This window comes from Juglans microcarpa x Juglans regia, chromosome 4D (assembly GCF_004785595.1).
Source record: "Juglans microcarpa x Juglans regia isolate MS1-56 chromosome 4D, Jm3101_v1.0, whole genome shotgun sequence".
In the NCBI taxonomy this organism is placed as follows: Eukaryota; Viridiplantae; Streptophyta; class Magnoliopsida; order Fagales; family Juglandaceae; genus Juglans; species Juglans microcarpa x Juglans regia.
In genome coordinates, this window is record NC_054600.1 from 10,088,810 (window position 1) to 10,111,321 (window position 22,512).

General features: G+C 35.6%; 1 protein-coding gene across 1 annotated transcript; it reads right to left on the minus strand.

The window, feature by feature from the left end:
• Positions 1 to 12,546: 12,546 nt before the first annotated feature.
• On the minus strand, positions 12,547 to 21,618 carry LOC121260089 (probable aldo-keto reductase 1). Its single transcript, XM_041161942.1, has 7 exons — positions 21,132 to 21,618; positions 19,904 to 20,071; positions 18,468 to 18,671; positions 17,836 to 18,008; positions 17,197 to 17,293; positions 16,902 to 17,055; positions 12,547 to 12,961 (listed from the first exon to the last, which is right to left on the minus strand). Exons 1-7 carry the CDS (start codon positions 21,189 to 21,191, stop codon positions 12,771 to 12,773), a joined length of 1,047 nt encoding a protein of 348 aa, XP_041017876.1. The 5' UTR covers positions 21,192 to 21,618; the 3' UTR covers positions 12,547 to 12,770.
• Between the last annotated feature and the right edge of the window lie 894 nt (positions 21,619 to 22,512).

The window sequence follows — 22,512 nt, forward strand, 5'->3', positions numbered from 1 at the left end:
TTAGAGATGACTCAAATGAAAAAATAAAATAAAATTAGGGATTTATCAACGAGCAATGTTAGATACAGTTCTAGGAAGTGCAAGTCTCTATTATGAATCCCAATAAGTACTGGGTTGGGCCGATAAATAAAAGTGGTTTAGTGGCCCAGGAGCCTAGATAATGTTAGTTAGAATTGACCTGTGGCCTTAGATCATCTTTTAGTATATGAAAGGGAAGAAGGGTTGTGGTTGAGGATTGAGAACATTATTGTAGAAGGCATTTTCATCTTCTTGGAGGATTTGGGGAACCTCAAATATCCCCAAGGCGTAGCCATTGTAGTATTCATTTTTCTTGTATCTTATTTACACATTTCAACAAACACTTATCGTGCACTCTATTACTCAACCCACGCATAATCATTTCCATTTCTACACCAGCTCGTTACAACATAGAGAATGAAGCTTAAGAAATATTACAGGAATTATTTGGGTTCATTACAATTGGTATCTAGAGTCACCGATTCTTCATGGATGGGGTAAGATTCAACAAACAACACAGTTGATGGAAAATTTTTTGGAGAAATTGCTGAGGGTGACAGAAAGGCTCGATGGAATCCAGCAAAATTACGAGAGGATGCAGCAATCTCTCGGGGAGTGCAGAGACCAAGAAGACTTGGCAGCTACGAATTCAACTGAAGAAACACAAAAATCGAAAGTGAATCAAGGAAATAGAATGAAGGATGAAGATGAAATCGTGAAGGAAGAAACAAAAAGGCAATCCAAGTGAAGGAGATAAGGGCAGTGCCCATGGTATCTGTCTCAACACCCATTTTTTCCTATTTCATTTCAACAACCTTTCTTTTGCTTGGCACTCCATATTTAACACAGTCACATATCAGAGACCCCACCATCCCCAAAAATACAAGCCTTAGCTGCTCACCGAACCACCTTATGCCTACTCTGGAAATGAAGGGCGAATGGGTTCGCCCCATTACATACCTAGACTCGTAGTTTGTTCGGGCCCTGGTCACCAGCAGCCACAACTTTCTCACCATTCACCACGACGGCAGGTTGTTCCAGTGGGGGTCTACTGGTACGAACACCACAGGACCACCCATCTCCAAAGAATTCGTGCTTGAAGAAAGGGTGTTCCTGTACTACAAAGGGCCACATCTAGTTTGGCATCTTCCATGGAAGCCCATCCAAAATGTAGGCGGCTTCTTGACTCCTCTGGTGCAAGCCTTAAGTGTGGGAGCCTTGAGTGACCAAGGGCAACGCGCCGTCATCCAAAATGTATTTGATTGGGGCTGCAGAATATTGGACAACCATTATACAAATGAAGTTCATCTTGAGGTACTTTTTGTGGCTGTTTACAACCATTACAAAAGGATATATGATGCCTCGTTCAATCAAAAGTCAGGTGTAGAACCTGGGAATAAAGGAGCTTGAAAGAATCTTCGTGGTGATCACATTCAGATGGATAAAAATATCCTTTTCATTTGTGGTGGAGCAATTGTTGATTCAAAGACGACCATTTCAGAAAGAAGTCAAGGTTCTTCCATTGGAATTGGAGCTTCCAACAAGGTATATGAGATTCTTTTTACCTAGTATGCAATCTTTGGTGAAGAGAAACGGGAAATTTCTATGGGGTTGCAAGTTTTAGTAAATAATAACCTTGCTCCTCAGCTATTTGATGTTTTGCCCCTTAATATTATTTTTAGGCCTTTTGATAAAGGAAGGAAAAAAATAATGATGGAGGGAATCCCTACCACCATGAAAAAATGTGAGTTCAGGAACTTATTTACACAATTTGGAGAGATCATTATGGGTACTCCTCAGTAGTTAACTGTCATCGTTTCTTGTAACATGTGTGATGAATGGTCTGAGAGAGTATTACAACCAGATAATGTCATGTTCTCAATCTTAATTGTGGTGATAAATGATGATGAAGATCCTTACAAGATGGTTAGTGTTGATATTGATGTTGAAGCAAGATGTGGATTAGAAATGGTTGGAACAATGAATTTTACCCTATATGTTTGCACTTTAGCTGGGCTGGTTACATCTAAACGTTTGGGTCTAGGGAAAATGGAACTTGGCCTCGGAATTCATGGTGGACCTGGTGCTGTTATGGCCAACATTCAGCTTGTTGAATGGATGTTTGATGGTTTCAATGATGCTAATGGTGCGGAGGGTCTAATTATACTTGAGTATGGATCTTAGAATCCCTTTGCTGCTAGTGGCCCAGCTTGGTCTACGGTCTTGCTAATTCCAGATGCTGCATCTCATCATCAAATATTACATTGAAGAGGGTAGTAACTGAGGTTACAAAATTGTCATCTCTAAGTCAAGAAAATGTTCCTGTGTGGCATGATGTTTTGAATTCAAGTGACCATATAGGGTGGCCCCTCAGCTTATATGTGGCACTTAAAACGAAGTTTTCTTGTGAAGGTTATTGGATTGACTGCCCTATTGCACTCACCGCTCTTAAATTAGTTTTACAATTCTGCTCATTGATAGGAAACATTTTTCTTTCTGAAAATGGGAATATACATGAGAGCAAGCTTGATTTTGGAGATCTTTTCTAGAAGCATCAAATGATATGTAGATACCATCAAAAGGCACATGTGTCATGGACAACACTCAGCACGGCATTTTTGTTCTTTATGATTGGTTTACTAATAGGTTATATCTTATATGGTGTAGGAATTCACATTTTTAAAGTCGAAGATGAATCCCAGGAAACAGAAGAGTTGAAGGTTCGAGCAAAAGCTGCAGATGTTGTGAAATCGCAGTTTCTAGCTACTATTTCTCATGAAATTAGAACCCCCATGAATGGCATCCTAGGAATGCTTGCACTGCTTTTAGATACAGAGCTGAGTTCAACTCAAAGGGATAATGCTCAAACTACACAAGCCTGTGGGAAGGCACTTATAGCATTAATTAATGAGGTTGGCAAGTTAGAGCTGGAAGCAGTCCCATTTGACCTCAGATCAATACTAGATGATGCTCTCTCTTTAATTTCTGAGAAACCTAGACACAAAGACATTGAGCTCATCGAACGTGGACATGTACTTGTATAAGATTTTTTTGGGAGTTGGCTTATACACACGAGTATTGGAGTTGGCCATGGGGATGTGAAGCATCAAAATCTTTGGTCGATCCTCTCACTCACCAAGTTAAGCCTTGCAATTCTGGAAGTGCAAGAATGCTAGTGAAAGGCGAAGTTAACATGTTATACATGTGTTCACAATTTTACCGAGCTTCTAAATTTATAATTGGTGCCATAGAATATACAACCTCACTTTATATAAGTTGTTTATTGAAAAGGAACCTTGAGGACAAGGTTTTTTTAAAGGGGGAAATGTGAGACCCCGGATTTTCGCTTCCATTTGTAACTCTTATAGATATTATTTATCTATTGATTTATTTATTTGGGTTATTGGCTAAGTGTTGGAAGAATTCTTTAGGCCACTTTCTATTTTTGTTGGATTGGATCTTGGAGTTCTAAGTTAAAAAGCCCACAAGAGAAAAATAGAAGAAAATGCCCATATGAATTTGGCCTATTAAGGACTTTGGCTTTGGACAGCCCAAGTTTACCCTCTAGGCAAGGAGATGGTGCCACTTGGCTTCAAGAATGGGCTTTTGGTCATTTTTGAAAAATCACTTCTCATTTGGAACTTTGGGAAAAGACAAGGATGACACTTGTCAAGCATGCATTGGATTTCTAGAAGAAAAATTGGAACAAGAAAGTGAGGATTCGGTTTCTAGGAGAGTTGGCCAAGTGTCATGCATACAAATGAAAGGTGAAAAGTTTTGTCTTGGGAAATGACAAAATCTTGCTTGAGAAAAGAATGACCTACACGCCTATGAGGATTCTAGAAGAATCTTGTGAAGGGCAAGGCAAGGGCAAAGGGGATTTGTGCATTTTGCCACCCACAATGACCAATCACACAATATCTAAGACATTGGAAGAAGGAAGATCTTCTTGGGAAGAGATGAACTTTTCAGCCACCACACACTTACAAACTCCTCACATGCCACATATCTCACATGCACACCTCACATCTAGATACATTGAACTTGGATGTAAAAATGGATGAGAAAAATGGGGGACATAGTTTCAAGAACCCCAATAGACTACACAAGCACAATAAGATTTTTGTGAATTCCCAGGAGTTGTGCACTCCACTTGTTCTTAGTGAAGAGTTCCAAGAAGATTTTGCATAAGGAAGACAAATGTGAGATTTTCTAAAGTATTTACATTGAAACACTAAGAGATTTTCGGATCCCTAAGCCACACGCCCACCCAAGTTATTTTCTGACATTTTGTCATTTGTCATTCATGCATAAGTGGAGGAAAAAGTTCTAAAAGGGTGTGGAAAAGACAATGCACAAAAATTACCCTTGTACCCCTAGGGTTTCAGCCACCACATCACCACATGTCATGTTTTGAGTTCTTGAGAAACATAAGGAAATGCGAGAGCTACCTAGGGAACATGCATAGGAAGAAGAAGCTTCTTGCTTAGGGAAAAGTAAGGGACATGCATAGAAAAAAGAAAAAACACAAGAGAAAAGGAAAATATACATGGAAAAAAGAAAAAGACACATGAAAAAATAAAAAGGTGCATGAGGAAAAGGACGCAGGGGGAACACGCACCCATATCCTACATGTATTTTTGCCACTTGGCAAGCATGCACAAGTCTGCAAGGTTCAAGCCTAGGGTTAGGATTTATCAAATGACAATTTTGTCATAGAGATTCATTGAATCTGGACAATATGAGGGAGCATGCCCAAGGAGCCTCTTAGGATTTCAAATTTTGACAAGATACCACGCCACATGTCACTCATGTAGAGGATCTTTTGGATTTCCCAAGGAGAGACAATGGAGGGGCATTGACAAATGGTGCCCATGCAAGGAAATTCTTAGATTTCCTATGAAAGTGAAAAGGATTTTGATTTTCCAAGGAGCCAAGCCACTTGGCTAGATTATTCTTTTCAAGAATACTTTTGTGTTCCCTATAGCCAAGCCAAGTGTGTCACTTGTCCCACCTGCATCAGAAAAGATGCCACTTATCCCACATGCATTAGAAAATGTGCCACTTGTCCTACATGCATCAGAAAAGGCACCACTTGTCCCACATGCACCAACTATGCCACTTGTCCTACATGCATCAGAAAAGGCACCACTTGTCCCACATGCACCAACTATGCCACTTGTACAATATGCAATTGCCAAAAATCTAAGGCCATCCACTTGGCAATAAAGCTGAAGCAAGAAAAAAGAGAGTTTGGGCTATTTTTAGTATAAAAACACCCATTCATCTTCTGAGTTGAGGTTTTACACGAAATTCTCACCCTCTTCTCTTCTTTTCCTCTCCATTCATGTACACACCCTAAACTCTAGCTACACCACATTTGAATCAAGAGTCTAACACACTAAAATGGTGAAAATCGAGAGTTGTTGGTTAGAACAATGCAAACCGAGCCTCTCTTCAAGATTTTCGACATACTCTTTGTAAACAAATAAAAGTCGATAAGTATACACTCAACTTGCTCTTGGTTAATACTCATATATATTTATGTAAATCTTTTCATTGTTATGGTTGTTTTGATTGCTATTTCTTTTTTACTTGTTTGAATATGCTTATATGATCTTGGAACATGAATACAATATGAATGGTATGATTCGGTTTAAGATGAAAATGACAATAATGCCCTTAGCATGTTTTGGTTATAAGGAGAACATTTTTGTTAATTTGTGATACTTGATGTTTCGAGTATACCATGTCTTGGAAGTTTTGGATCTTACACAAATACCATGATTTTATGTTTTGTTTCATTGATTTGATTACTAAGTAATATGTTTGAAGTTTGAAGCATGTTTAAGTGATGTTTGTTCATATTTTTACACTTATATGTTTCAGCCAAGGCACTTTTTCATAGTTCCAAGTATGTGTTTTGATAGCTCATGTGATCTATGTTATCATGCCATGAATTGAACATGTTATGCTCGGTTATGTCTCATGTCATATACATTTGAGAAAAAGTGTTTTAAAAGAAAATGGTTAAAAGTTTTATCACAATCGCAAGTGCTAGATTGAGAGAATGTCCTAGTAGAACTCTTCTGTCCACTATGGAGTACTTAATAATAGAGTGGTAATCCCTGATTGACAAAGTATCATTGACTAGCCTTGAATTAATTCTTTTCCAAGAATACCAAAGTGAGGAAGCGCCTAATGCTAGTGGGTGCATAAGACATGTAACCCAATAAAATAAGGTCAAGTTAATATGAATCTCTATTTATGATGTGTTCATCACGGTGAAAAAACAGTTAATGGTGTGTTAACTAACAGGAACACGCTGTGCTAAGAGGAACCTTGTTGTGTCCACCCTCTGAATAAGAATAAGTGCTCATAAGATAAGGATCACTTGATGAAAATCTCATGATAAGATAAGGATCACTTAATAAAAATCTCGTGATATGATAAGGATCACTCGATGCAAATCTTGTAATATGTTTTGATAAAACAAGTTCTGATTAAGATCAACATGAAAAAGAAAGTCAAAGAAGTTTTCTGAAAAAGCTAAAGTCTTTGTTACAAGTCAAGTTTTGGACAAGTGCATAAGTCAAGTTTTGGTCAAGTGCATATGTCAAGTACATGTCCATGCACACATTTCGTGATATACCTCTTGTATGCTTGTGTTGACTATTGTATGTTGCGTATTTACTTGCTGAGATTTTTCGAAATCTCACTGTGGTAATTTCCACTACCATTCCCAATCTGAAATGGTAGAACCTTTAGCAGGATCAGGAGTAGTGAGTCAGGATGATGATGAAGGTTAAGGGTGTGCTCAACTCGAAGAAAGAACGGATTTAGTCATGACCCCCTCGAAAATAGCTGAGATTAGAAAGATACTTTAATGATTTCTTTCTTAAGGACTTTATAGAATACTTGTTATGTTAAGTGTAAATAAAGAGCTTGATACTCCATTGCTAAGCTAAAAAGTGTGATTTAAGGCTATGAATGAAGAAGTCGGGATATTAGTTTTATTTTGGTACAACATATAAAAGACTTATTTCGCTGCTATTTTTTACATAGTACTAGTATACATAGGTGCATTGCATCTTATCTGTCATGTACGAGGGGTATGTAGTCTTATGTTGCATGTCTTGGCGTTTCAGTCACCGTCCAATCCCAAGCAGGGGGCGCCGTATAAAATTTGTTATGAATCCCAGTAAGTGGGCTAGGTCGATAAATAAAAGTGGTTTAGTGGCCCATGGGCTTAGATAATGTTAGTTAGAATTGACCCGTGGCCTTAGATCATCTTCTAGTGTATGAAAGGGAAGGGGGTCATGGTTGAGGATTGGGAACATTATTGTAAAAGGCATTTTCATCTTCTTGGAGGAATTGGGGAACCTCGAATATCCCAAGGCATAGCCATTGTAGTATTCATTTCTTTTGTATCTTGTTTACACATTTCAACAAACACTTCTCGTGCACTTTGTTACTCAACCCACGCATAACCATTTCCATTTCTACACCAGCTCGTTACAACACAGAGAAAGAAGCTTAAGAAATATTACATGAATTAACTGGGTTCATTACAATCTCATATACTCTATTTGAAAAAAAAAAGTAGAGTTCATTATTAAAAAGTTATTTTTTCATATGAATCTTAGATTTGCCAACTTTTTAAAAATTAATTGCGTGGAATTTGCACATTTTAAAACTGTAAAAATATTTTTCTGTTATCAATTGTTCATGATTGCCTTTGTTGGCTTGTCCCACTAGTTTGCAATTGAGAATCCTGTATACTCAATTGCAATTGCCTCGGTCAACCCCAAGCCCTTGGTTCGGTCTTTTGTCGAATCAATATCTCTTGTTGGGTCCTATGCATGGCAATTTCAATCTTATTGCTAAATGCCTTATAGTTTATTTGTGGTAATGTAACTGGTGAGTTCTTCTACCTTGGAGTAGTTGCATTGGGCTAGACAAATACTTTGTCAAATTTTACTCAAAAATTATCTTTTCCTATTTTAATTGCTCATTTTTTCAAAAACTCCTATATCTCGTTCCATACTCTTTCTATATTCTATTAAAATAATCTCTCTATTCTTTCTTTATCATTTTTTAACTCATTTCTTTTTACATTTTTAACTACTTGACTTTTTTTTTAATCTTTTTTCTTATGTTTTGAACTATTGATCTCTAGCAAAGATTTGTAAGAAAAATTAATTTTTTTTCGGAGATGATATAGGTTCAAATGTTATCCATTCTTAATAATAAGATTCTTTTTCAAAATCCGCATTCTCCAAAGTGATAAGATTTCATTGAAAATCAAGATCATCTCAACAGTAACATTTTTGAATAATTCCAATGGTCATATTTTCAAATTTTGTTCTTTCGTAAGGTATTTTGTCATTTTCTAACGGTTAAATTTTCAATGGTAATAATTTTTATCATTTTCCTAATAGTCATATTTTTAGACGGTAGTATTTTGGTGTATAAATAAGAGCACTTGTTCTTTCATTAACATCCACAGTAACTTTCATTTGAGATCAAGAGAAAATTTTCATTCCAGACTCATTCTTCACTTCGCTCTTTCTATGGCTTATTCTTTCATTCTCAAATTGCTTTTTTACCACTTAGACTCTGATGAAGAGTTGGAGGTAGTTCTCAACGAAGATGGAGGATCAACATCTACTCGTGGTGATCCTCGTTAACATCAAAGTACACTAGGCGCCATCATATACATGAATAGGAACGGCTTTTTCGCAACTATTTTGCATAATCATTGGTATATCCCTCTAATATATTTCGAATGAGGTTTCGTATGGGCTGTTCTCTTTTTCTTCATATTCAATATGAGATAAAAGTTTACAAGTCTTACTTTATACAAAGAAGATATAATACTAGAAGACTCGGTTTATTTTTCCTGTAAAATATAATTATTGCACTTAGAATGCTTGCATATGGAGTAACTGTCAATTTCATAGATGAATATATAAAGATTGGAGAAAGCACCACAATGGAGAACTTGTATAAATTTGTGAAAGCGGTCATTTATATTTTTTCTATTGAATGTTGGAGGTCTTCAAATACTAGTGATATTGCTCAATTGCTCTTAGTTGGTGAACAATGTGGATTCCAAAAGATGCTAGGGAGCATTGTTTGCATGCACTAAAAGTGAAAAAATTGTCTGGCTGCGTGAAAATGTGTGTATCGTGCTATTTTTCTCATCTGCATTCTACAACCTTCTAAAACAATTTGCTTGAACGATTTTTTTAACTATACAAATATCTGAATTCCAACATTACAAACTATGTCCTCAAGTCCAACGATTCGAGAAAAAAAATAGTTTTTTTACAAAGATCAATAACAATTGTCACAGAAGATAAATACATACATATTAATTGTCACAAATCTTCACTAATTATCTAAATTACGTTTTTCCATAATCTCCATCTGATGTTAATGGAAATATGCTCATTGTATTTCAGGTAAGGTAATGACATCCAACAACATAATTCACTCATCTCTTTCTAACCACTCCCTTTTGGCGTTCTCCTTAACTTTAAGTCGACAATGTCCTCAATTGGCCTAGAGTCCTTTCATTTGGCTTTCTCCTCTTTACTTCTCACTAGCCTCTCTAACTCAACAACATCATTTTCTATGACATTGTCCCCCTTAGCTTCATTTAGTGATCAAAGTCGGGGATCTTCTCTTTACTTGGTCCTTGGAGCAACGCTCAACTCATTTTGGTTGGTCTTTCAACAAATGCTAACAAAAATAGAAATTGGGTCTTCTCGAGTGATTGGTACATAATCTTCGTTTTTTCAAACTTGCAAAATAGAAACAAACACAAAAAAATATTAGTGTGTATTTAATAGTCCAAAAGCATAAAAAGGATGTATAGACAATAGCATAAAAAGCTAGAAGAACTTTATACCTTGTCTTACTTGATCAAGCAACTTTGATTTAACACTTCCACTTGGGCAAGCTTTACACATAATTTATTGGTTATTTTTTGAATCGTCGACCACCAATGTATAAATGACCCAATTGTACGATCGATTGTAGGTTGCTTATAAACATTGAAATATAAGAGAATTTTCTCCCAAAGTTAGGTATGCTTTTTATTAGTTCCTTGTATTGCATCTAAACTAGTATTTAACCATGTCCAAACAAGTAGTTTATCTTCCTATTGAGTGAAGTTCACACCCATATGTGACTTCTTAGTGTTGAGAACCTCAACTTGGGGTTAGGGTGGAGAGTATTCCACCAATGCTGGGTTATGCTGAGTTTGACACAAGGATGAGTGGTCAATGTTAGGGTCCCCATTGTAGAGGTTTATGAAGAACATATTTTCATGTTCTTGTGAATCCATCTCTATAAATCATAAACAATGAAGTAATTTATACATGTAAAATCAGTCTCAATATCCAAATTATGAACCCCCCATGTTCTCCTGAAACGCTCTCGACTCTCTGTCTCTCTCGGCTCTCTATCTTCATCTCTCGTCTCTAACTCTGTCTCACCCTCTTTTCTTTGTCTCCCATGTTGTCGTCGCAAAAGGCTTTTATGAGTTGCAAAAGTAAATGGTGGTTCTAGATGGTGGTGTGCTTGGAACACTCATTTATGACTTGTTTAAAGATAAATGCATGACTGAAAGTAAATGAAACAAATATTTATGTGGTTTAGTACTGTGGCATACGTCCACTGATCTTGGGTGTAAATTTAAATCAACTATAAAGAAAGATTGATACAAGCTCTTAGTTCGGAATAAGCTCGCTACAATTACTCCCATAAAGTTCTCTCTAGTCAAGATAATCTTAGAACTCTTTGATTCTTTTTTCCCTCTAGAAGTCGATCCTCGCTCCTTATGGAAGCCAATCTGGAACCCCCTCTCTACTGCTGCCTCTCCCTCTTTTAAGTCCCTCCTATTGCTTTATGTCCCTTCCTAACCTTATATACAATCAACACCTCATCTTTGTCAAAACCTCTCAACCTTCCCCTTCCATTCTTGCATAGTGGACTTTAATCTTCCACAAGTCTTCGGCAGTCTAGTTTGGATCTTGAACTACTCTCAATTCATCTCAACTCATCATTACAATTTTTTCAAATTTCAACACAAAATATAATAAACAATTCAACTTTTTCAAATCTCAAAATAATAATAATATTAAAAAATAATATTCCAACAATATTTTATCATCTCAACACAACTCAACTCAACTCACTTCAACATCCAAACACACATAATATCATCATCATTAATGTTATTATTATAACTATAAAAGGTGGGTTAAGTTGCTTTAAGAGGAATCGCAAGAAACTTGTAGTAGACTGGAACCGAAAGAAGGTTTGTATGAGTTGCAAAAGTAATTCATGCTAGTAATATGGTAGGACAATGCTAGGGATCCCCTGGGAGCTCCGCTCCTTTTTTTTTTACATCATTTTTTAACACTTTTAAATATTTTTTAAAAAGAAGAAAATTTACAATATTATTAAACAACACTTTCTTAATAAAAAAAACTAAAAAAAAAAAAAATTAGTACGGGAGCTCCAGCAAGATCCCCGGTGATATCTCTATCATTTTCCAATATGATATGGTGCTATCATTTTGAATTATGCTACTTACAATTCAGTATATAAATATAAACTTACGGTAAGATCTAGTATGATTATATAAAAGTCAAAATATTAATATTTTTGTATGCTAGTTGATATTACATGTTTCCATATTTTATGCTACATTTTGATAAATAGCGGATTATATAAGTGAGTTTTGTACAAATCATTACTCATGTCAAGCACTACATGACGTATATCCACCTACGACAAAGAAAAAAAGCATTTTATAATTAATAAACAAAAGAATATTAAAAAAAAAACAAGTAAAATAAAAGACAAAGGAGGACCGTTGTGTTTTAAAGGGTAGTTGATCTGCCATCCCTCACTATTGGGAGATGTCAGGGACCGTTTTGTTTTGTCTTTTTTTTTAAAAAAACTATTATACTAAAAGGTTTTATCATCTAGTTTTTTAATATTAAAATAAAGAAAAATTCTACTCTCAAGTCAAATATATAGAACATATCTTAAATATATACTTACATGACATAATTTAATTTAAAGAATAAATTTTAAATTTTAAATCATTAAAATAAAATCTTAATATTTAAACAATACGGATGATGATGTTCTCTACACACACCACCGACTTGAGAATAAAATAAATGACTTATTTTTTTTAATTCGAGTTGAAAACCTGTTGGTACTGGCGTGGAATAAGAGACAGATAAAGAGAGGTTCTGCTAATGACATTGACGGAGAGAGTGAAATACGAGTAATTTGATCAATCTTGAAAGTTTACAGAGCACAAGGATCGAACTTAAACAATCCCAAAGACCAACCAGCAAAAATACGCGGCTTTTATATATCCTTGACTTGATTAACCAAATAGGCAGCATTGGCATTAAACTGGGAAAACATTGCAAGAACAAATATCTCACCTTTTAATTTGGCGCCATTGAGCAGAAAGGTTAACCAGATTTCACAGTGTTTCTATGAAATTGACAAACATATTATTCAATGTTAGTGTCTGGAATGTTGAGAATATTTCAGAGTTCAAAGTCCAAATGCATCATCGTTTTGCAAAGCCAATACTTCTCTTTGGTCATCTTTAACAAAACCCCATGCTGGAGTGCTCTTTAGTAGCTGGGCAGCACAATCTTCCAGCATGAATTTCACAAGAAACTCACACCTTATATCACTTAAAATTGTTCTTAAGCTACACTGCTGCATTTTGGTGGCGTATTTGCAAATTTCCACGAACAGCGAATGAAATTATCAGTTATTCTGTCACCTGCCACCTCGTTTATGGGTATTGCATCTGAAATCTCCTTCAAATCTTCTCCTTTGAGCTCCACTCTCAAGCAACCAATATTGTCGTTCAGATTTTTAATCTTCGTTGTTCCTAAGGAAAGCGTAGGCGAGAGGTTAGAAAAGTATTTCAGCTATAATGAATTCATATTATAAGTTGAAGATAAGATCAAACTAATTAGTGCTGGTTATATTACATACTCTATTTACTTGGGACAGTTGCTGTAATCTTAAGACCAAAGGAAGAGAAATAAAAGCAGACACCAGTAAAAAAAACTCAGAAATTGTAAATTCAAGTATATTCAACGACTTTGGAATAATATAAGAACCATGAAAAGACCATAAAGGCATGATTTATGATAGAATAACAACCATACTCTTAGTTCGTAATTTAAAACCCCAGAATGTGATTTTTAACGGGACCACCTCAGCTCAGCTCAGCTCAACTTAGTGTTAATCTCAATTAAAACACAGGGTAGACTATAGATCCTCATCAACAAATTGAGATTGGCCACATTAATTTTTATCTAACGCTATATCCTATCTAAAATCGTACTTTCTGCTCCTACCTAGTTAAAATTTTCCTTTTCATTATTTTTACCAAAGTTATTCAGCCCATCCCTACCACTTTTTGCCCCCACAATTTGAATCGAATCACTCTTTTCCACCAGTACATTCACTCAATTCATTAACATATTGGTTATTAACAGCCTAACAATTTCTATTATTGATATACATGGTCTTACCACAGTCAAACAGAATCTCCATTTTTAACAAGATAGTTTATCTATGGTCACACGATGTACATCTCTATTTCATCTAACCTCGATTCTATTTTATGAAACAGATATCCTTTTCAATCTCTCCATCCTTATCAAGTATGGATTTATGATATTGAAAATACTCACTCTCTGGTATCATTTGACCATCAAATTTTACTATTATTCCATTCATGTTTCTGCTTTTATAGAACTAGCAATGTATATACTCTGTGGTCACCCTAGTTGCCCCTGAACCCTTAGATTTTTTTGATCGGTAAATAAATTTTTATTGATCAAAAGAGAGACAAAAAATGCCCAAGTATACGGGACATATACATGAGCAAGTTTATGTCTAGTTTAGAGATACAAGAAAATAATGAAAAGTCCTGCCATGAAAATCAATTTCAATCAACCAATGGAGTATAGTATTGAAAAACAAAATTCTAAGCTCTTCCATTTATCTCTCTTGATCTTCAAAGCATCTTGTGTTTCGCTCCCTCCAAATGCACCACCATAGACATATAGGTAGCATCTTCCATATGGATGCAATTTGAGAGTTGCCCCTAATACCTCTCCATGCGGCTAGAAAATCACATACCCTTCCCGGCATCGCCCACGCTAATCCCACTCGTGCTAAGACATCGGTCCACAAGGACATAGCAATCTCACAATGTAGTAATAGATGGTCAGCGGACTCACCACTCTTCTTACACATGTAACACCAATTCATAGCTATAATGCCACGTTTCCATAGGTTATCTATAGTAAGAATCTTTCCCAAAGTGGCTGTCCATACAAAAAAAGCTGCCTTTAGAGGTGCCTTTGTCTTCCAAATGCTCTTCCAAGGGAACGGGGCTGTGTTGTACATGTTCAAGGAATGATAGTAAGAGCGGGCCGTAAAAACTCCCTTCTTAGGGGGTCGCCATTATATCTTATCTTCACCTTCCCCCAACACTCGAATGGAGGTACACAAGGTCAAAAAGGTTGAAAAGTCATCCATCTCCCAATCTTGGGCTTCTCTATGGAAAGTGAGGTTCCATTGGGAAAGGCCATCGGAAAAGATGAGTAAATCTGCTATCGATGCTTCCTTCCTTCTTGCTAGCTATAAACTTGTGGAAAGACATCCTTGAGTGCCCGATCGCCGCACCATAAATCATGCCAAAATTTTATCTTCACTCCGTTTCCGACTTTGAAGCTAATATGTGTTGCATAAATGTCCCACCCCCTTCTAATATGTTTCCAAAGCCCAACTCCATGGGGTCCGCTCACCTCATTAGAACACCACCCTCCCCAAGATTCCCCATGCTTCAAAGCAATGACGGTTCGCCACAAGGCCTCCTGTTCTTGGTGATATCTCCATAACCATTTGCCAAGCAAGGCTTGGTTGAAAGACTTCAAATTCCATATACCCAAGCCTCCTTCTTTGATAGGGGAGCAAATTGTAGCCCATTTTACCAAGTGAAATTTAAACTCATCCTTGATCCCTCCCCACAGGAAATCACATTGAAGTTTCTCCATGCGATGAGCCACTGAACCCTTAGATTAGAAACACTCCTTCCCAAATTTTGATATTAAGTCCCACTATAGTTGCATCGACTACCATAAGATCATCTGTAAAAGTGCACACCAAGGGACATCATCTTCAATCGATCTAGTAAGCTCATCCATAACCAATGCGAGGAGATACAGAGTTAATGCTGGTCCTCGATTTAAACTTATGTAGTAGGAAACTCGCCTACGATCCTCCTTTTATTTTAACATATAGCTCTGTCTTACATATCTTTGATGACATTAATATACTTTAAAGAACCTTTTATTTTCCACAATTAGCCCTCTAGACATTTATCATATGCTTTCTCTAAGTCCATAAAAGCATATTAGATCTTTCCTCAATTTTCTATATTTTCTCCATTATACGCCTATGTCAGAAATTAGCTTACAACGATAGAACATTTTGGCAAACAGACTTTCTAACGTTCCAGATTTCATGTTTTAACCTAGAATCTCTCTAGCTCATTGTTTCATGGTGTGAATTAATAAGTTTAATCTCACTATAATATGTATGGACCGGTTTTGGATATCTTCTTCATTCTTGGTAATGGTATTAAAGTGCTTTTGCTCTCATCAGGCATTTTTTGGATCTTACTGAAATTATTAATCAAGCATATGTCAGAAAGATCTTACACCTACATCATCTTATCAGGCATATGTCAGAAAGATCTACACCTACATCACCAAAGAGCTTTCAAACTTCAGTAGGAATTCCATCTGACCTGAAGCTTTTCCAATTTTCATCCTCAAACCATCTTTTACATTGACAATCCTGATTCTTTGTGCAAACATGAAACTCCCCATCCTCAACAGAGAAACTAAGTTCGTCCCAAATTCCTTGCATGAGTTCAATTAAAAAGCTTTATTGGAACCTTCCATCTCTCTTTAATCTCTTCTTCCTATACTAAAACCTTTTGATGCTCTTCATTCATGCACCTGACCTAACACAAGTCAAGCCTCTTGTTTTCATTTTTCTTGTTTTAGATCTATAAATATCCTTCCCTCCATTCTTTGTTCCCAAGTCCTTATTAATTTGTCATGAGCCATAATTACAGCCATCGAATTGCCCTTTCAACAGGGATATATGGAGAAAAAAATATACATGTCAGAAATTAGCTTACTTGAGTTTTGTTATCAATAACTTGAGGTACTCTCACCAGATTTTTTAATCTATAGAAAAAGGAGCACGAGCAATGCATAATTTGATTGTACCTTACAATATTTGCATATAACTTTGTACTATTCTGATGAGATGGGAAAGAAAAACTGGAGTCCATTTTATCAAGAAGTTGCAAGTCAGTTTTTTATTTTTATTTATTATGATTATTATTTTTATGATAAGTACAAGTCTGAAAATTGATACATTCGAGTTTTCAACTTTTCTAAACCAGAGGATGAACAAAAATATGTCAAATGTCATGGTCATCTCATACTGATTTTTACTAGTAAAACAGACAAATGCAAATCACCATATGCTGCCAGCAAACATCACAAGTATGCAGAGTACCTTTTTTTTTTTTTGGTCCAAGATGGTGATGGAGATAGAGTAGCAGCAGGTACAGCATTTCATAATGACTTCATTGTGATAGTGGATTCTTGATAGACAACTAGTAAGTGGTGAAACTTCCATTGCTTTGTTTTCATCAAATTATTTTTCTTCTTCCCATAAAGGGGCTAAAAATGTTCAAGACATGAAATTGTGGTTGGAAAAGAGTCACTCACCAGGGATAGGAACCACATCATCTCCTTGATGATTAATCCATGCAAGTGCAAGTTGTGCAGGTGTGCATCCATGCTTTTCAGCCAACTTTTCTACTCTAGAATAGAAGTTCTTGTTTTGGTGAAAGTTCTCTCCTTGAAATCTAGGGTTTGAGTTCTGATAAAATGAAAGGCTAGGCATCATTCCACGTTTGATCTCATAATCAGCTAGAGAAAAGTTATGATCTGAGAGATCCAAATGAATTTGCTTATATATCATATGTACATGGAAAAGGCAAGACAAGTATCCGCTACGTACAAGAAAACTGTTTGCAGGCACACTTTCAATGACAGCCTTGCCGCCAAAAAATCCACGACCAAGAGGACTGTAAGGTACTATCCCAATTCCAAGCTCCCTGTAGATATTGGAAATACCAAAAGGATACTTTTCTAGCCATCATATGGAGCTCAAACAAATTAAAACAAAAATGCAAATAGAAAGGCAAGGGGAGTACAACATTTCAGCCTAGAAGATAAAGCACAACTAGACTGAAACGTTGAGTTATTTACTAGGCTGAAATGTTGTAGTTCCCTTGCCTTTCTATTTGTTTTGGTGAACTGGAAAAGTGGGGAGGATGGCCAGGGCTAAGACATCAGAGTGTATACTGATGTACGCTATCATACATCCATGTACATTTCATTGATGCAAGAACCATGTTACAGCATTGAATGTTTCATATATATATATATATATTTATAAGATAGCATTGAATGTTTTATAATATATTTAGAAGATCACAACTTTTGTCTCAAGTAGCTGAAAAGTTTACTGGTATAAGAACGTGATGGAAGCAGGTAAATTGAAAATTTTTTGTTTCAGGGGGATTATCATGACCACAATTTTTACAAACATTGTAAACAAAGGTTTCATAAAACTATTAATACAAAATGATGTTACCTGCAAAGTGGAATTATTTCATCCTCAATTTCGCGAGTCCAGAGAGACCACTCCATTTGAACAGCAGTGATGGGGTAAACTGCATGTGCCCTCTTTATTGTGTCTGTGCTAGCTTCAGAGAGTCCAATATACTTTATCTTTCCCTCTTCCACCAACTTTTTAAGTTCCCCCATCTACCCATCAAAAATAAATTAGCATCACTTTAGTTTTGACATTATAACTTTAAATATCCAAAGAACCTAGCAGCACTACTATAATAAGAGTTGAGAGGAAGATATATGACTAAAGAGTAATGCTACTATACCCCTAATTTTACCACTCAATTTGCCCCCTTGACGTGGCACCACAATGTGGTGCCATGTGGCTTATTAAAAATTTTAAAAAATATATATATTCAAAACAAAATGGTGCCTAAAAACACAAAAAGATGAAGACTAAGACCCTAGATTCCCTCTACCCTTCTATGATTGTGTTGTTAATTTTTTAAATAAGCCACGTGGCACCACATTGCCACATCAAGGGGCAAAGTGAGTGGTTTAACTTAGGGGCATAGTAGTATATCTCATGACTAAAATTGATGGCAAATGCAGAATGCATTTTCAAAAAGGGGAAGGAAGTTTTCTAACTCTTACAGTGTCCTCTATAGGTACTGATGTATCAATCCGGTGCTGATAGTAGAGATCAATGTATTCCACACCAAGGCGCTTCAGACTACCCTCACAACAGGAGCGGACATACTCAGGGGTACCATTTACTATAACATCACTAGATTTCATTCCGACAATACCAAATTTTGTGGCCAACTGAATCTTTTCTCGAGGCAACTGCTTCAATGCCTGAAAAGATGTAATTTCACACTTATTAAAAATGTAATTTTGTGAAACGCTCAGCTGTTGAGCAACTACAGAAGTCACCAACAATCACTGCATGTTATGGTTAAGTGTCTAGTCGCATAGTTTCTGTTTCCATTATAAATAGAGAAAAAACAGTTTTTAAGTGAGAGTATAGGTTGAATTGATCATCTTATACATTACACTTTTCTTTCCCAATTTTTACAAATAAAAATTTACCTTTCTTTTTTTTTTTTTTATTGGCACCGGGTGTCCGAGAACAAAGTCCCGACTAATTCCAAGGGTACACAGGCCCTCGATAAGGAGTTTTCCGCAAGTGCACCTCAGGTAATTCAAGGGAGAGTTTCCCCAGTCTGATGGCCCTTAGAAATTGTTTGCATCCAAGAGGATTCGAACCTTAAACTTGGAAGGAATATACTGCCAAGAACAAGGCCTTTACCACTTGAGCAAACCCCTAGGGGTTAAAAGTTTGGCTTTCTTATATTCTGTTGCACCACAAAAACACAGCTTAAAAGCCCCAGATGCTAAAACAATTAGAAGGGGCACAACTGCAAGAACTCTCATGTTTTGCTGTCACCATCATGGTAGTAAGTTTTATTTCTGAGCAGAAGATACTTAGATAAACTTGATTTACCCTATATGAAATCAAGCCTAAATGGATAAATCTCAATCTATGTTCCTTGGATTTTATATTTATACGAAACCTAGCATAATGAAAATGTCTGTGGCAAAAGCTTCAGTAGGAAGTGATGATTTTTTCCAAGTTTCCAAAAATATATACTTAAGGTGTCAATTAATATGGAGAATTATGCATGCAAAATAGTTCTTCAGAACTCCATCACCATTGTTCCATATTTTTCATGCACAGGAGACTGATCTATTTAGATAACAACTTAGAGATTCTTCCAAAGGGTAAGACAATAGCATCCTTCTTACAGTTTGGGAGACTGATTTCTTACAAATGAGCAAACTTCTGATTCCTTGATACTAGAGAAACAAGATATTAAATCCACAACTATGAGACACTTCATATTCATTCATTTCTTTTTCCATTTTATTTGTCAAAAAGAGAAAAAGCTTATACATTATCCTGCTTTCTTACTCGGTTATCGTTTCTACAAAGAGTTGCATAAATAAATGAGAAAAGGAATCTGTGTTGGAGCTAGCAAGATTGAATATGAATAACCCTGTAAAATATCATTTGCAGGTGCATTTACCTTTCCCACCAAAACTTCATTAGCATTTGCTCCATACACGTCAGCCGTATCAAAGAATGTGATTCCTTTAGTGAATGCATGCATGATGATTGATATGCCAACCTCTTCGGGGACAGGATCATTGTAGATTCCGGAAAGCCCCATACAGCCAAACCCCAGTTTTGAAACCTGGAAGGCAAATTAGAATGCAACTTAAAAAGTATATTAATAACAAAAGCATCTTTCTTTTGGGAAGGGAATCCCGCAAAACCATTTCTAAATTCTTTCTCCACATTCCAAAGGGGAAAATGCGAAAAGGGAAAAAGGCTTGAATTATGGGACACAATCAAGGCCTCTGATAATTTTTTTTTTTTTTCAAGAGGAATTCTAAATGAAATTGATATCATTTTCATTGAGGCAAAAATAAGTAATTTTTTTTCATTAAGGCAAAAATAAGTAATAACAGAATCACAAGAAGCATTTAACATTACCACAGGTTGTAGAATAGATCAGCACCGACGATGCAGCAGAATAATGTATCACCCTATCATCTTAAATGCATATATGGCTTTCACCTTATAGAGAACCCGTTTTTAATTAATTTTTTATCCTTTGATTAGTTGTCTAGTTAAAACACTTCTGATTTCCTGTGTACTTGGGCATTGCCTAGTTTCATTCTATTCAATAAAGATTCTTATTTACTTATGGAAAAAAAAAAAAAAAAAAAAAACACTTCTGAATCCCCCGCCCCCCTTGTATTACAAAAAAAAAAAAGGACAAAAAAAAAATTGAACTTTTTTATCTATCAATTCAAAGGATGTAGCCCACTTGCATATAAACCATAGATATGCATAAAAAGGAGATAAATTGCTTATCTGTTTTTCCTTTCAAGCTCTACATAAGAAAATAGGTAGACACGAAAGATCCTGCACTTGAACAATACATAAACTACATGGTAGAGAACATGAACAGAATATATATAATCTGGAAACTTGGAATTTCTTGATGCCATTACTGGGGGAAGTCAAGCATTGAGCTAGGTTTTACCTGAATTTCATGTTTCTTCAGTTGTACTCCACGAGGTTGGACAACTATCACTTACTTTTGAGCCATTTTTTATTTTCGATAAAAAGGCTTAACAAAAGACTACGAAAAACAAATCAAATTAACAAACAAAATGCTGCGCTTATATTTCGATTTCCCATATTGAAAATGAAGAGTAAAATCAACAAATTGAAAGGGTTTTTACCTCAAATCCCTGACTCCCAAGCTTCACTCTCGGAATCTGAACACTCCGCTCTTCAGCCATCCTCTTTTTGTTTTCCACTTATTCTCTAAACTTGGGTACCAGGAGGAAACTTTTCTTATAGGGTGAAGTAGGGTTCCTCAGAAAACAGTGAAAAAGGTTGTATGTGTGGTTCAGGTTTTATAAACAGTTTGAAACAATTTCCTGTTGTTCATATTTCCATTGGAATTATATCTTCCACTCAGGGTGAATGACTTCACCAAACAAGTAAGACTTTGCTTCACAGCGCAGCCATCTACCACTATTGTGAAGATCGTCCATCGTACTCCTACCCTCCAAACCTATTTTGTCTTGACTGACCGATCAAATCGCAGCTGACCTAACCAAACAGCCACCAAAAATGTTTCTAGTATTTTACAGTTGTTTTTGTGACATTCCGGCTAGACCAAATTATCCACCCAGTCACCTGTTTTCCTTCTTAGCTAGAGATTGCGAAATATAAAGGGACCGATGGTTGTAGCGATGAAATACATCAATAGTATATATATATATTTTTTGAAATATTAAGAAAACAACAGAAATGTGCATTGGTGCAACCCTTCGTAGAAGGAGCCGGCAGGATATGCACAAAACTGACAAAATACATACATTGAATAACCAAAGGTCCAAAAGAGTTGGAACTTTCTTTTTCTAATTTTTTTTATGTGTGCACGCACAAATCTGTAGATAATAATATAATACTTCTCGATTATTATTCAATAGTTTCAAGTTCATGAACTCAATCTTTCAAATAAATTAAGAATTTAATGATGTCAAGGTAATACTCGAGCCGAGCCGAGCCAATCTTGCCGAGCTCAAAATCGAGCTCGTCCCACAAACGAGTTCGAGCTCAAATTGTTTATTTTTTTAATTTTTTGAATAAAATTTAATAATCAATAAATTAGATAAATAAAAAAATAAAAAATATAATATTGAATTTGTATAACTAACGAGTATAACCTCTATTGAATTATAAAATTTAAAAAAAAATTATAAATAATTAATATCTAACAAGTTGATATTTATCCATAATAACAACATATTATATGCCTACATATATTATTAATACATACACATAATATGATAGCGTATATCTATTTTATATATAGTTCTTACATACAAGTATATAAAATTATTAAATCTTATCGATTAATTATTGTACAAATTATAAAATATAGTTATGAAGTATATTCAATATATAGACATAAGTAATTAGGTTACATATTATATATTTAATTATAAAAGTGCTATGCTTATATTATTAGCTAATACATATATATATATGTATATATATAGGTGTATGTATATATTTATCAATATATGAATGAAGTTTAATCGAGTCGAG